The sequence below is a fragment of the Cebus imitator genome, unplaced genomic scaffold (assembly GCF_001604975.1).
Source record: "Cebus imitator isolate Cc_AM_T3 unplaced genomic scaffold, Cebus_imitator-1.0 Scaffold257, whole genome shotgun sequence".
NCBI classification, from domain to species: Eukaryota; Metazoa; Chordata; class Mammalia; order Primates; family Cebidae; genus Cebus; species Cebus imitator.
In genome coordinates, this window is record NW_016107572.1 from 1,873,524 (window position 1) to 1,890,038 (window position 16,515).

At 39.3% G+C, this 16,515-nt stretch overlaps 1 protein-coding gene across 4 annotated transcripts in view; it reads left to right on the top strand.

Moving 5' to 3' along the window:
- CAMSAP2 (calmodulin regulated spectrin associated protein family member 2) overlaps positions 1-16,515 on the top strand; it is a 118,133-nt gene that overhangs the window by 11,789 nt on the left and 89,829 nt on the right. For all 4 annotated transcript variants that reach the window (XM_017499395.2, XM_017499396.2, XM_017499398.2 and 1 more), the window contains exon 2: positions 9,612-9,871. In XM_017499395.2, the coding sequence (XP_017354884.1) occupies positions 9,612-9,871 (260 nt within the window). The remainder of the gene's footprint in view (positions 1-9,611; positions 9,872-16,515) is intronic.

The following is a 16,515-nucleotide window of genomic DNA, read 5'->3' on the forward strand; positions in this document are numbered from 1 at the left end:
CCTTTTTTTTTTTTTTTGAGACAGAGTCTTGCTCTGTTACCGGGCTGGAATGCAGGGGCACGGTCTCAGCTCACTGGATTCTCCAACTCCTGGGTTCAAGTAATTCTCCTGCCCCAGCCTCCTGAGTAGCTGGGGTTACAGGTACATGCCACCACACCCAGCTAATTTTTGTATTTTTAGTAGAGACAGGGTTTCACCATGTTGGCCAGGCTGGTCTTGAACTCCTGACCTCAAATGAGCTGTCTGCCTCGGCTTCCCAAAGTGCTCAGATTACAGGCATGAGCTGCTGTGCCCAGCAATGTATATATAATGTATATGTATGTGTGTGTGCATATATATATATAGGATATAAATATATATAATATTTCTGAACCCTTTTAGAATATGTTAGAGATATTGTACCCCCATTCATTCAGTGTGTATCTCCTAAAATGAAGGATGGTTCCTGAACATAATCTCAGTTAAAAATTGGTAAATTTAACCTTGATGTGATATCATTATCTAATTCACAGCCCATATTCAGATTTGCTGGTTGTTTTGATTTCCATTGTTGCTATTTTGTTTCCCAATTCAGGATCGTGCTTCACATTTAGTTGTCATGTCTCTTAAGTCTCCTTTAACCTGGAATAGTTCTTCAGTCTGTGTCTTTCATGATACTAACACTTTTGAGATAAAGCACCAGCCTGGGCTTGGTGGCTCATGCCAGTAGTCCTTGCACTTTGGAAGGCCGAGGCAAGTGATCACTTGAGGTTAGGAGTTGGAGACCACCCTGGCCAACATGGTGAAACCCTGTCTCTACTAAAAAATACAAAAAATTAGCCAGTGGTGTGTGCCTGTAGTCCCAGCTACTTGGTAGGCTGAGGCAAGAGAATTGCTCGAACTTGGTGGGTAGAGGTTACAGTGAGCTGAGATTGTGTCACTGCACTCCAGCCTGGGCAATGGAAGTAAAACTCCATCTCAAAAAAAAAAAAAAAGCACCCTTAGCTGTATGCTGGCTGGATTTTAAGCCCCTTCCTTAGGCATTGTCTTAGTGCTTGCCAAAATTTTACCTTTTATGTCTGGTATAGGCAGCCAGTTCTCTGCAGACGCTGATTGGGTACCGCCTTCTGTGTGTTCCTCTTCTCTATTCTGGAGTTTTGGGCCCTGATTTGGCAGATGTCCCCCTCCACCCTTGGTCTAAATGACTGGGACAATGATGAGATCCTTACATGGGTACTGGTATTGATAGGAGTACCTAGACAGTAGGAAGAACAACAAATTACACAGAGTCCTGCCCTCAGACAAGAGCTGATGGAGACCCAGGGACTGGAGACCACTTCCTAAACCCCTACTACTTCTGCCCACTGGTGCCACCCTACCTTTGGCCTTCTTCCCTCTTTCCTACTTGCCTTATCCTCTCTCTTCCATTCACTCCTCCCTGCTCCCCTCCGACAGACCCACTCCTGTACTGCTCTTGCTGTCACTGCCATTACCACGACCACCAGCTGTCTCTCTGTCAGCAGATGTGCCCTGTTGCCTCCGTACAGCACCAGCCCTGCGTTCCCCAGGAGATTTGGGCAAGGGTGCCCGAGAGGTACCCAGAGACAAACCACTTGGCAGCCAGGCAGCCCCACAACAAAGATACTCAGACAAATGAAAGTCTCCTTACCCGCCATGTCTTCCAAGATCGGAACAACTTGACATAGTCCCTCATACATAGTGGTGCCAGGAAGGCAGGGGAGGCATGGGAAGTCTTCCTTCCCAGTACCTGCAAAATGTCTGAACGTTGTGTTGATTTTTTCCCTTTATTAAAACATACTTCTTATAAAAACAATAGGCCTGTTATTTTATAGAATGTCTCTAAATTTGTATTTGTTTAAGGTTTCTTTATTCAAGTTAGAATAGGTTCAAGTTATAGAAGCCTGATAGACTACTGCAGAAGAGATGTTGTATTCTCAGTAAGTCATATCAGGGGACACATAATGTTTGTTCCAGTATAGGTGATGTTAACTTTGATCACTTGGGCTAAGTGGTAGCTGCCAGTTTTCTCCATTATAAAATTATTTTTCCACTTTAAATTAGTAAGTAATTTGTAGGGAGGTAATTCAAAATATCCTGTTCATTAAACTGTTACCTACCATTTTAGAATGCAGTAATGATTCTTGCCTGAACCAATTATTGCTGTTATTACTATCCTTTTTTTTTCCCATTTATTAGTTGGTATTCTACCACAAGAAAGAGCTTCCTTTTTAATTTATTATTTATTTGTATCAGGATGGACTCATTGAGGTGCGTTTTATTCAGTGGGTTATAATTCTTTATTATTTATTCTGATGCTCACATTTTCCCAGTTTTAGCCAATGGCATCCCCTTCCATCTGGGTCTTGTGTTCTTTTGACATGGCTCCATTATTTGTTATCATTTCCTTACTTTCCAGCACATACACACAGAAAAGATGTTCTAAGCATGTCTTGTACTTTCCGTGCTCCAGCCCTGGAAACATTTCTTCAAGGAGCCCTGTTGCTTTTGGTGGCAAAGGTATTAGAAACCAAGATTTAGCTGCTACGCTTATTGCTAACAGTGTTATTTAGCAGACGGATAGCAAACATACACATATATACATAATGTACAGCTAAATCTATTTCTTTTGCTATCCATGTATATAAAGAGATATATATCTGAAACATCATGTATTTATACTGACACTTCCCATTCCAACCAGCACCAGAGAGTTCATTCTAGTCTTTCCTTTTTCCATGTTTGTAACTTCCCTGCTCACTGAGAAACCTGGCTTCCATTTTGAATTAGGTGTCTTTGTGACACCCAAGTGAAGAGCTGAGTAGGCTGGTGGCTTATAAAGATCTGGAGCTCAGAAGACGTGCTTCGGCTTCATAGGGTAATGGGAGGAGTGGAGGTGATGATTTAAGCTCAGGAATGCTGTACCACACTTACCACGTTTCGTAATAATGTGGAGGGCCGGAGGGAGCTAACTTTTAATTGGTACCTTCTTTGAAGGCAAGGCTCTGTGTAGGTACTTGTGTACATTCTTTTGGTAAATATTTGAGTGCGTGCTATGTTTCAGGTACTAGTGACACAGGACAGATAAGTGTCTTGCTCTCCTTGAAGTACCTTATAGTGAGAGGAGGAAGATAAATAAACATAATATTATGGGATAGTAGTAATTGTTCTCTGGAGAATTAATCTACAGTGAGTGATTGGGCGATCAGTGAAAGTGTGTTTGAGGAGGTTACATTTAACTGAGATTTGAATGGAAAGAGCCAGCCATTCATCCAGTTAAGGGGAGGAACATTAGAGACAGAAAGCCTCTAGTGCACAGACCAAAAGGTCTGAACCTGGCATGTTCTAGCAAAACCAAGAGTTGGGTATTGGGAACGTAGTGGCCTGCGGAAAGTGGAGGAAGTTGAGGTCAGAGTAGGTGTAGGCAGCACATTTGTGGAATATGAAGAAACTAAAACTCAGAGAAGTTAATTACTGAACTCAAGATCCCGTATCAAGTAAATGGCTGGGCCGGGCACAGTGGCTCGTGCCTGTAATCCTAGCACTTTGGGAGGCCAAGGCAGGTAGCCACCTGAGGTCAGGAGTCCAAGATCAGTCTGGCCAGCATGTTGAAACCCCATCTCTACTAAAAATACAAAAATTAGCTGGGTGTAGTAGTACATACCTGTAATCCCAGCTACTTGGGAGGCTGAGCATGAGAATCACTTGAACCCAGGAACTGGAGGTTGCAGTTAGCTGAGAGCAGGCCAGTGTACTCCATCCTGGGCAACAGAGTGAGACTTTCTGAAAAAAAAAAAAAGAAAAGAAAAAAAGTAAATGGTAAAATTAGGATTCAACCGAATCTTTTGAAATCTAAAGCCTAAACTTTCTCAAAGCCCAAATTTTTACCAAATTTCAGAATGAATGTAGGTAGTGAATGTAGGTAAACTGAAAACATACTTGTTTTTGGAATGGATTGCTCCCAAAACACTCTTAATTTCTCTGGCCACAGAAATTAAGAGTGGCCCAGAGAAAGCTAAAGTTTTTCAAAGCATGTACAAGGAGTAAATCATGATTACTAACGCAGACTCAAGTAGTAAACTTTAGGGGAGATTTGAAATCTGGGAGTACTTTCTGGAAAAGACTAGTGACTAGAATTTTTTTTTTTTTTTAATAACTTTTTTTTTTTTTTTTTGAGACGGAGTTTTGCTCTTGTTACCCAGGCTGGAGTGCAATGGCGCGATCTCGGCTCACCGCAACCTCCACCTCCTGGGTTCAGGCAATTCTCCTGCCTCAGCCTCCTGAGTAGCTGGGATTACAGGCATGCACCACCATGCCCAGCTAATTTTTTGTATTTTTAGTAGAGACGGGGCTTCACCATGTTGACCAGGATGGTCTTGATCTCTTGACCTCGTGATCCACCCGCCTCGGCCTCCCAAAGTGCTAGGATTACAGGTGTGAGCCACCGCGCCCGGCTTTTAATAACATTTTTTAAAATTCATCGGATCTTTGTTTACCGTGTACCAGGCACTGAGTTAGGCCCTAGAGATCCATATCATGTTAAATAAGGCAGACATGATCCTTGCCCTTTGGTCATATATGAGAGTATTCATATTAGTATATCCTTGTCAACAGTGAGTTTGCCATTTTAATAACTTTCTTTGATTACTGGTACTATGAAGTTTTAAATGTTATTGATCATCTTTATGTCTTTTTGTTAATTTCCTTTTTTTGTTTGTTTGGTTTTTTTTGAGATGGACTCTTGTTTTTGTCGCCCAGGCTAGAGTGCAATGGTGCAATCTCAGCTTACTGCAACCTCCGCCTCCTGGGTTCAAGTGATTCTCTGACCTCAGCCTCCCGAGTAACTGGTATCACAGGCGCACGCCACCACAACTGGCTAATTTTTGTATTTTTAGTAGAGGCAGGGTTTCACCATTTTGGCCAGGCTGGCCTTGAACTCCTGACCTCAAGTGATCCACCCGTCTCGGCTTCCCAAAGTGCTGGGATTACAGTCCTGAGCCGCCTGTGCCCAAATATTATTTTGGTAAATACTTGAGTGCATGCTGTGTTTACTAGTGACACAGGACAGATAAGTATCTTGCTCTCTTTGAGGTACCTTATAGTGAGACGAGGTAGCCATCTTTTGGTTAATTTCAGGTTCAGAATCTGTGGCTTACTTTCAATTGGAGTTCTTTGAAACTTAAAAGTTCTATAATAGTAATTATTTTAGAAACTGTTTTTTAATTTGGAAAATAAGGCAGTGTTCACATGATTTAGTGTGATGATATCTCTGAAATACACTCCCCTCCTGCCTCCTGCCCCTTTATCGTTTTAAAGAAACCTGTGTCACTTGCTGGAATGTGGCTGCAACTGGTAGGTAACCCAGTTTTACAGAAAATTGCCTTGAGCAATACTGTCTCTGCTCCCTCTACCTGTATCTCAAGCATTCCAGGTGTATGTTAATTTCAAAACTTAGATCTAGTCAGGACTTACAGTAACATGATTAAGTATGTTCTGCTTAAGTCATGGTGTACAGGAAAAACTTGTCTCTTACCCTTTGCAGTTCTAGCAGTGGTATTACACTCAGCCTTTCTGTCAGTATTAATTTCTTACTTTTTGTATTCTGGAGGTTAGGGAGAGAGTGAAACCTCTTATCTTTGATTTTTCTGTTTATTTTCTAATTTGCTATTTCAGTTCTTTTTTTTTTTTTTTTAAATGTGGTACAATTCCAAACTGTATTTTTAAATAGTCTTTTACCATTGGTAAAATTAGATAGACGCTTTGAAGTTTTAAGTACATTTAGCTCTTCGAGACTTGTTTTTAAAATGACTCGTTTCATATTCAGTATGAAGTTTTATATTCTCTTGAGGGTTGAAAAATCTGTTTTTGTTGTATTGTTGAAATAGTCTTTGATTTGCTGTGGATCCTTCCCTTTTCCTTGTGTTGGGGTCTTTTTAAAACTTACTCTTTCACAACTTAGGTTAGTGGGTATGGTTTAATGAAATGGAAGCAACCCCTGGACATGTGTCTTCCACCTTCCATCCTTGTGATCTTAGCAAATCATCATTATGTTTGAGTCTGTTTGGCAAGATGGTATAGAGCTAGAATTCTATACTTATCAACTATGTGCCCCTGGGCAAGATGTTCTTTCTTGAGTTCTTTATCTGTAAAATAGGGTAGAAGGGTTGTCAGGATTAAATGACAGAATGCATGTTAAGGACAGTGACTGACAAGGTATTATAAAGGTCATGTACGAAAATGTGTGTAAAAGCAGTTAAGTAAATGCTAGGTGGATGTATAGGTATGATGGATAAATTTGTAATCCTGATAATGAGCATTTACTTTTCACAGCTAATATTTGGATGCCAGATAACCTATATTAGCCATTTTTTTTATTGATACAGGAAATAAAAATCCATTATTAACATTTTATAGTAATCTTAAAATCAAATAATTTTCCTTTTACAGTTGTTCTACTAAAAGTTTCTGTTTATTTCCTATAGTACCCAAATGTAAGTCAATACCAGCACTATATTCTGCAGTTTAAAACTGAGCTTCACCATCATGCTGAGGCAGCTATATTCAGTTTAAGGCTGGCTCAATACTGGGTGATGCAGTTATGAAGAAAGGAAAATGTTTTCAATTATTAAATGAGGATGATATTTTTAGATGTCACCAAAATCCCAAATTGATACCTCCACTCTTGACCTCTTTCCAGAGTCCTATATCTCCAGCTGCTTATTGGATATTTCCACTTGGATATTTTTGCTTTTATTTCAAACTCAATACGTCTAAAACAGTTTTCGATCTTGCCTTTAGAATTGGTGCTGCCTCTGATTTTTATTTTTCTATTAGTGATATCACTGTTTCCCTCAAAATGTAGGCTTGGTTATTCTTGATTTCCATCTTTACCCCCCTCTTTGCTTTATTCCTGGGTATGTTTTGTCGTTAGCAGTTGGTCTCTTATGTTCTGTACTTTCCATTTTCGCTATTGTCATTGAACTTGCATTTCCTTATCTCTATACAGCAGTTGTCTCTCTCTGATTTTTATAGCTATCAATATTAAATACCAGATTGTTTCAAAACATCAGTCTTAATGTGACACTCTCCTGTGAAACTGTCAGCACCTCCTTGTTAGCTAGTATACCAAGGCCTTGTGTTTAAAAGATAAATATTTCTTTCAAGTCTTCATCACCAGCCTCTCCCATTCCAGCTTTACCTCTTATTGCTTTCCCATATGAACCCTTCTCTCCACCCAGATTGTTCAATTTGGTGTCTCTTCACATTTTTTTTACCCTCCTCTTTCTCTCATCTTTCTCCTTACATTTAGAAAGACTCTTTTTTCTGACTAAAATTCTGCCTATTCTTGTGATTCTGTTTTTTCTTTTTTAAGATGAAGTTCTGTCCCCTCACTGTGATGCTCCCCCTTCTGAACTCTTCAATACTTAATTGTTTATTTCCTTCATTTGGTGCTTAATCATTTCCTCCTTAGTATTGTCTCTAATTTCTGAATTGCTTAACTCTATCTGTCTGTCTGTTTAGAGTTTTGTAAATTACTGGCTCCTTGAGGGTGGAGAGATTATTTCTAATTCCTTGAATTCCTTAGAACCATGCTGGTATAGAAAGTGAACATTCAAGGCTGGGCACAGTGGCCTGTAATCCCAGCACTTTGGGAGGCCAAGGTGGGTGGATCACGAGGTCAGAAGTTCGAGATCAGCCTGCCCAACATGTCGAAACCCTGTTTCTACTAAAAATACAAAAATTAGCTGGGCGTTGGTGGTGAGCACCTGTAGTCCCAGCTACTTGGGAGGCTGAGACAGGATAATTGCTTGAACCCGGGAGGTGGAGGTTGCAGTAACCTGAGATTGGGCCATTGTACTCCAGCTTGGATGACAAGAGTGAGACTCCATCTCAAAAAAAAAAAAAAAGAAAGAAAATGAACATGCAATAATTATTATAATATTGTGTGATGAAGATATTTTTTTAGCAGTAGGAACTTTTTAAAATACGTTAAGGTGAAAATTGTTAAGGAGTATATTAATACTTTGTGAACAGATTTCTCAAAGTACCGGTTTTGGTTAGTACTGTGGCGTTGTTGAGCTTATATTAAAGCTGCTTATTAGGAAACAGCTAAGATCAGTGATGGGATGGCTGGCTTCAGAACCTTACTTTCCAGAGAGAAGGCAGGTGAGGGACTGGCTGAGTCTCAGGACAGAGCTATCAGGCTCTATAATTGCAGCTCCGTGTTAACCTCTAACTCAGAAGCCCCACCTCTGGGGGACATACCTCATTCTTGTCCTGCTTCCATGAGAAGCATTGAGCCCAGGTAAGAAATGGAGAGGAAGAGGAAGAGATACAGAGTAGAATAGGCAAGAAAACTTGTAAAACACTGAGAAGTATTTTGTTTCTCTTGTTTGTTTTGGTAATTTTGCTGCCATCAAATACATATGCCTGTGCTTAAGTTGATTTGGGAGCAGACTTTGGGAAAGTCGGAGTGGACATTGGAATAGTAGGGTTACATTCTTTTTTTTTTTTTTTTTTTTAAACGGAGACTTGCTCTGTTGCCAGACTGGAGTGCAGTGGCGCGATCTCGGCTCACTGCAACCTCCACCTCCCAGGTTCAAGCGATTCCCCTGCCTCAGTCTCCCGAGTAGCTGGGACTACAGGTGTGCGCCACCATGCCTGGCTAATTTTTTAAAATACATATATTTTAGTAGAGATGGGGTTTCACCTTATTGGCCAGGATGGTCTCAATCTCCTGACCTTGTGATCCGCCCACCTCCGTCTCCCAAAGTGCAGGGATTACAGGCCTGAGCCACTGCGCCCGGCTAGCTTGGCATTCTTAAAGGGAAGCGGCTAGCAGGAAAGAAAAAGTTTGGAGGAGATTTTGGTTTCCTTCCCATCTCCCATTTCTAAACTACTACTTGTGTCTTAGCCGTACTTGTCAGTTGGATGCCCAGGAAGTCTTTTTCAGGTAGGATGGGGAGTGGTCAGTGGTAGTGTGGAGATATCAGTGGTTTACTAGTGTAAGGAATTTTTTAGAGTAGATCTCTCCTAAACAATTGCAGTAATTCCTTCTCAGTGGTGTCAGCAAGCTAATAAGCACAAAGGAAGAGATGGTAGGAGTCTTGAGGCAAAGAGATAGAATAAGTTAGGCAATCTCTGTTCTGCAGCTCATTAGGTGTAAAACTGGGCAAATGATTTTGTATTCTCAGGTGGCAAGGACTAGCAGTCTCCTGAAATACCTATTGTGGTGCATTTCCATGTTGACCGCTTGCTTGTGAAGAGTGTCATTGAAATTAGTTTTTGGAATCTTAGAATTCATTCTGTAGATTTGACTTATGAATGTGGGAATACTTTGCCAAGAGCTGCTAGACTCAGAAAACTTTTCTCGTTGTCTTGTAGTCCCTTTTGGAATATACTCAGAAAATAACTTCCGTAAAGGAAATTTGTATCTTTGTCTCATTCTAGATTATATGTCAAGGTCTAATGAATCATCTTTTCACTTAAAAGGTTATTGCTGTTTTCTTAGAGGGAATCTTAAATTTTGTGACATAAATAATAATTATTAAATAAATTTTGAGTTTCTTTTGATAAAAGTCTTGTAAGAGAATTTTTTCCATTAATCTTTATAGAAAATGTACCAGAGGAACTTCGAGAACCATTTTACACAGATCAATATGACCAGGAACACATCAAACCACCTGTTGTTAATTTGCTTCTATCGGCTGAACTATACTGTCGTGCTGGGAGTCTCATTCTCAAGAGTGATGCTGCAAAACCCCTTTTGGGCCATGATGCTGTAATCCAGGCTTTAGCGCAGAAAGGTCTTTATGTCACTGACCAGGAAAAATTGGTAACTGAACGAGATCTCCACAAGAAACCCATACAGATGGTGAGTCTTTATATACCCAAGATTATTTTAAGTTTGAAGTGTGTACTTTTGAGTGTGAATGATATACTGTAAAACAGAAGGAAATGTTTTGAAATTGGATTGTTTTTGCCTAGAGTTTAAAAATCATCTTTTTCTTAACCTTGTTTCCAAATTAGGAAGATTTTAACTATTTTGGAATGTTCGGTGCCATCCAATACCTGGGAGAAGCAACTACATAATTCCCAACTACCTTAATGTAATTTTAATTAAAAACTTTTATTTTTTCCATCGAGGCTAGCGGATGGTAAATGCATCCTTGACTTTATCATTAAGAAAGAGTTGAGATTAATAAGTGCTCCTTTACATATTTAAATAACTTCTTGGTAAATTTCTGCATATCAGATATTTTCGTTTATTTAATAGCTTTGAACTCATTCTTGTAGAAAACAGAGAACGCCTCTAAGCTGGCCTGGAGCAATCATGCAGGAATTCTCTCATGCATAGGTAGTCTCAGGAGACATAAATCTAAATGTTTAAGTTCATCACATGCTGGTTCAGTCCATTGTACTGCTTTAACTTGAGTTTTACAAAATGTGGACATCATCAAGAATGATAGTAGAAAGAAAAGTGGTTTTTCATACTCAAATTATGTCATAATGTAATCAAAGACTAGTAGTCTTGCTTGGGAGGAAGGTAAGGGGTATATGTAGGAAAGTATATTATAAAATTTATGAAATTATGAAATTTAGGAAAGTGAACAAAAATTATTTATTAAATCTATTACTAAGTGAGATGCTGACGTATTTTGTTTTCTGCTTTTTTTCTTTAACTATTTTAATATTTCTAAGTAATGGAAAATAATGTATCAAATAATTTAGTTAATGAAATTTAGTTACAGATTTACAGTATAGTTTTTAAGGATAACTAGAATGTTTATTATCCAGTATGAGATTGTCATCTTTCATTGATGGCTCCAGAATCACCTTATAGTTACCCTCTGACTTTGGCATACCTGCTTTGCATACATATCATACGTGAACAGTTTGCCTACACCAGGCATAAGCAGAATCTACTTAGGTGTGTTTTAATTGTATACTTTCAACTTTTGTCACAATTTGATTTAAAGTTTTTCAATTGCTGTGGCATTTTGATTGATGATATGTAATATTACTATTTTCCTGAAACCTGTGTGAGAAAATTTCTCAGATTACTAGTAAAAAGTTGTTCCTTAAGAAACTATTTTTTTAAAGAGTAAAGTAAGAGTTAATGTAATTTATCAGGCTTTTTTCCTTGCTTTTTGGGAAGTATCATGAAAAATAGTGTGTTAATTGTACTGAATATATTGACCCCTCCCCTTTCTACCTCTAAATTATCTTAAATTTGGGATATTTTATTTCTGTATGCCAGCCTTTGGGAAAAAAAGTGGTGGTAGCAAAAGATCATCCTGATTTTTCAAGAAATAATGTTAGTACTAATTCTTTTTCATCAAAGTCTCAGACAGTATAAAACTTCCCAGTAAAAAATGTATATGAAAACAGTAATTCTTAGAAGAATTTACACTAAACTGTTAACTTTGGTTTATTCTGTGAACTGGGATTAAAATAGGATTGGAGAAATAAATGATAACTTTCATTTCTTATTTAATAGATTTCTGCACTATTAACATTTTTATATGATTTTACTATTTTAAAATAAAATGTAGAGAAGAAATTTAAATTCAAATAGAAATTATCATTATCTGAAGTAACATGCCTTGTATGTATAGTAAGTATTTATATTTCTTATAGTTAAATTTTTAAAGAGAAATAAATATCCTGCTTTTAGCCTTTAAACAGACATAGGAAGTAAGAGTAAATATTTAAGACCTCTCTAAATGGTTAAATTCAAGTATCCCGTAAATGGCGATTCAAACCTTTATCTTTTCTATATTTCCTTTTAGTAATGAGTCTTTAAAAAGAAAAGATGTATGACTAAGGCAAGTTTGGCTGATAAGCAGATTGTATGATTAATTTTGGGCTGGAGATTGAGATTGAGAGGAATGTTTTTGTTTTGAGAAGTCATGTGGGAGAGTATTTTTTTTTTTTTTTTTTGGAGACCGAGTCTCACTCTGTTGCCCAGGCTAGAGTGCAATGGTGCGATCTCAGCTCACTGCATACTCTGCCTCTCAGATTCAAGCAATTATCTTGCTTCAGCCTCCTGAGTGCCTGGTATTACAGGCGAATGCCACCACGCCCAGCTAATTTTTGTATTTATAGTACAGATGGGATTTCACCATGTTGACCAGGCTGATCTTGAGCTCCTAACCTTGTGATCTGCCCATCTTGGCTTCCCAAAGTGATGGGATTACAGGCGTGAGCCACCACACCTGGCTATATTTTATGTTCTATGTATGCAGCTGACCACTGACACCTCCACTTGAATGATTTTTTTTTTTTTGAGATTGAGTCTCACTATTAGCTGGGCTGGTTGAATGATTTTTTTTTTTTTTTTTGAGATGGAGTCTCACTATTAACTGGGCTGGTGGAGTGATTTTTTAAACTCGAATGTTTTTTTTTTTTTTGAGATGGAGTCTCACTATTAGCTGCAGCCTGGGCTGCCGTGCAATGGCGCGATCTCGGCTCACTGCAACCTCCATCTCCTGGGTTCCAACAGTTCTGCCTCAGCCTCCTGAGTAGCTATTACAGGTGCCTGCCCCCACCCCCAATTTTTGTATTTTTGGTATAGACAGGGTTTCACCATGTTGCCCAGGCTGATCTCGAGCTCCTGACCTCAGGTGATTCACCCGCCTCGGCTTCTCAAAGTGCTGAGATTACAGGTGTGAGCCACTGCTCCCGGCTGAATGATGTTTGAACTAAAAATCTAATGAGGAAGAAGACTGGGAAAAAACTAATTAGCATGAAATAAGTGCTCCAACTTTAAGGAATAGACATTGGGATCTTAGAGGTGGATGTGATCATCTCTGCTAGGGAGGATCAGGGAAGCCATCATAGGGTAGAATGATAAATGGGATTTCAGTAGTTGGGAAAAGGGGTGGGAGGAGAGTGGTAACTGGGTTGAAGTAATTGTTTGACTCGAGTTTGAACTTTGAAGGTATGTTAAATATTAGAAATTAAAGTATTAACTGCATGGCGGAATCAATGTGAGATGAGGCTAAAAAATAATTTAGAGTTAGATCATGAAGAAGCTGTAAGTCTGAACTAAGGATTTTTAACTTTTTATGGGTTACAGGATCATGGAATAGATTTTCGTACTATATTGCAAAACACCTGGAAACACTGAACTGAGCCACTATACTGTCAGCTTAGTGTAAATAATTACTGCAGTCTGTTAATTCTCAGATTTTATCTGTTGTTTATGAGAATATTAAGTAGTTCTTTTTTTTTTTTTTTTTTTTTTTTTTAAACCCGTTCTCTTTTTTTTTTTTTTTTTTTTTTTCCCCAAGACACGATCTCACTCTGTTGCCCAGGCTAGAGTGCAGTGGCATGATCACAACTCACTGTAGCCTCAACCCGCAGGGCTCAGGTGACTCTCCCACCTCAGCCTGCTGGGTAGCTGGGTCTGCAGACATTCACCACTACACCTGGCCAATGTTTTAATTTATTTTTGTAGAGACAGGGTCTCCCACCTGGGCGTGGTGGCACATGCCTGTAATCCCAGCACTTTGGGAGGCCGAGGAGGGTGAATCATTTGAAGTCCGGGGTTTGGGACCAGCCTGGCCAACATGGTGAAACCCCCTCTCTACTAAAAATGCAAAAAAAAAAAATAGCTGGGTGTGATGGTGGGCTCCTGTAGTCCCAGCTACTGGAGGTTTAGGCAGGACACTCGAGAAGGTGGAGGTTGCAGTGAGCCGAGATTGCGCCACTGCACTCCAGCCTGGGCGACTGAGCGAGACTCTGTCTCAAAAAAATAAATAAATAAAATAAAAATTAAAAATAAAAAAAGAGACAGGAGACTATGTTGCCCATGCTTGTCTCAAATTCCTGGGCTATGCTGGGATTACACCTGGCCTGTCTGGTAGCTCTTTTCATTTAGTTTAGTATGTGCCAGGCAGTGCGCTTACACTTGAACACTCTATCTTATGTAATTTAATTTTTTTTTTTTTTTTTAATAAGATGGGGTTTCACCATGTTGGTCAGGCTGATCTTGAACTCCCGACCTCAGGTGATTCGCCCGCCTTGGCCTCCGAAGTGCTTGGATTACAGGCGTGAGCCACCATGCCTGGCCCACGTAATTCAATTCTTACAACAACTCCAAGAGGAGAGGGTTATCCCTGTTCTGTTGATGAAGAAACTGAGGCTTTGAGAACATAACTAAGGTCACAGAGCAAGTATAGTAATAGTGAGGCAGGATTCTGAAACATCTCTGCTTTAACTATAAATCGTATGTTCTTTTTTTTTTTTTTTTTTTTTTTTAACATATCAGTCCTATTTGGCAGCTATGCTTATGAATTTCCATGGTGTCACCATCTGTTGGAACTCAAGTGTAATTTACTCATGTAGAGATTTGTTAAAAAAAAAAATTCTTTCTCTGTTTAAGAGGATTATATAAATGTGGTATTGTAATAGTAGGTGAGGAGACATTAATTTCTGATCACCCTTGTATATGAATAGCTTGCAAATTTATAAGCCAAACCTATCTTTGAAAAATTAATTAAATCCTCATAGATGTTGTTGAACAGGGTTTTCTTCTTCATGCACAGTGCCGGAACTCAGTTTTCCGTTTACTACTCATCATGTGCCTAATTTGGATTTCATTATTTCTAGGTAACATCTACACCTCTGTTACAAATTCACATTATCTTTCAATACCTTAAAACCATGTTTATTGTGTTAGAGTTATTCTTTATTTGTAATTATTTATTTGGAGCTCCAAGTTTACTTTCCCATAGAAATAACTTGCTGAATGATACTTTTTACTAGATGATCTCACAAAGACTCTTAATAATAAAACTGAGTTGTCAGACCATTTATTAATTTATTTAAGGAGCTTCTGCAGTGTTCTTTGTATTTTCCACCATGATTACAAAGGGTTCATTTCCTTCAGTGTCTCACTTTCTAGCAGGGTCTTATAGAAAACTGTCCAATGTTTTAGGAGTGTAAAACCATCAACTCAGTACTACACTTTAACTGAAGGATGCGAAGGAATTTGCCACGTAGAGAAATGAAGGCTGTGTTGTATGGTATTGTATATGGGAGTGTAAAGGGATGTTAAAAGGCAGTGTGAGAGCATGGTACCCTCAGGTCAAAGGAAGCAGCTTGGATGTAGCGTTAGCACTAGCTGCCTTTTGAGGGATGATAAGAAACGAGATCACAGAGTTAGATAGGGACAGGGCATGAAGGATCCTATATGCCATGGCAAGTGTTGTTTACATTATCCTGAAAGTGGTGGGAACCCTAGTGTAGGGTTTTAAGCCAGAGGGGATCATCAGATTTGTGTTTGAGAAAGTCACTGTGCTATATCATAGAAGAGATACCACTTCAGAGGCTGTTGACGTAGCTGGAGGCCTGAACTAAGGTGCAGGCCATGAAGTTGTATCCATAAGGTTGAGTGGGAGAGACATCTTTAAGGTAGAATTGAGATGATACCTTGATTTATCAAGAATTGGGAGATTAGGAAGAGAACCCAGAATAGGACTGGCAAGAGATATTTTATCCCTTATGTCAACTTTAATTAGGTAGTAGTTAACTACTGGAAGGTGGGAAAAACTAGCTCCTTGGTTTTCACGCTGCTTCTCTGGGAGCCTTGGGGTCTAGATACTCCCTTTCCTGTCCTGTGTTGCTCCTGGTGCTTTTGAACCCTGATATTTGTTACCTAATAATGGTGAACAAAAAAAAAACAAGGGACAGTTTTATAAGTTTGAAGTCTTGAGATGATATTGGTAAACCTCTTATTTTTGATGAGAAAGATAAAGGCTGCTCTCTAAGTCTCATACTAAGTTTCTGTTTTCTTCTAGAAAAAGAGTTGAAAAGAGATTTTTCCCCACACACCAAGCAATGGACACCAGTGGGGTGTCCACTAATTCAGTTCCAGCGTTATCTACCTGGAGGTAGTATCAGATCAGTGTCAGATCCCATGGGCTGAGGGCTTAGTCCCCAAGACTTCCCCACCACAACAGTCACAAGCCCAGGCCTCTGGAACTTCTGACTGACTGGCTTCAAGTTGGGGTTCCCATGACCCCCTCTTTGGGTTCAATTAATTTGCTGGAGCAACTCACAGAGCTCAGGGAGACTCTTACTTACATTTACTGGTTTATTAGATATATTGCAGAGGATTCAGATGAAGAGATTTGTAGGGTCAGGTACTGGGGAAAGATGCACCAGCCTCCAGGAATGTCTACGTGCTTAGCTGTCCAGAAGCTCACTGAATCCTGTTCTCAGTTTTTTGAAGATTATAATCTGGGCATTCCTTTTCCCAGGGTACAGGGTGGGTTTTAAGGCCCACAATCAGAAAGGCAGGAGTAGGTTAGAGTACTGCCTGGGGGCAGGTGAAAGGAGGGCAGGAGATTCTGTTTCCGGAGGCCTAACACACCCAAGATTATAGCAAAAGACTGTAGCAAGGGCTTTAGAAGTTATGAACCAGGAACTGTAGATGAAAAGCAATATATATCATAACACCACAGTGACCAAGTCGATGATTCTGCCCTATCACGTCTTAGAAGATGTGAG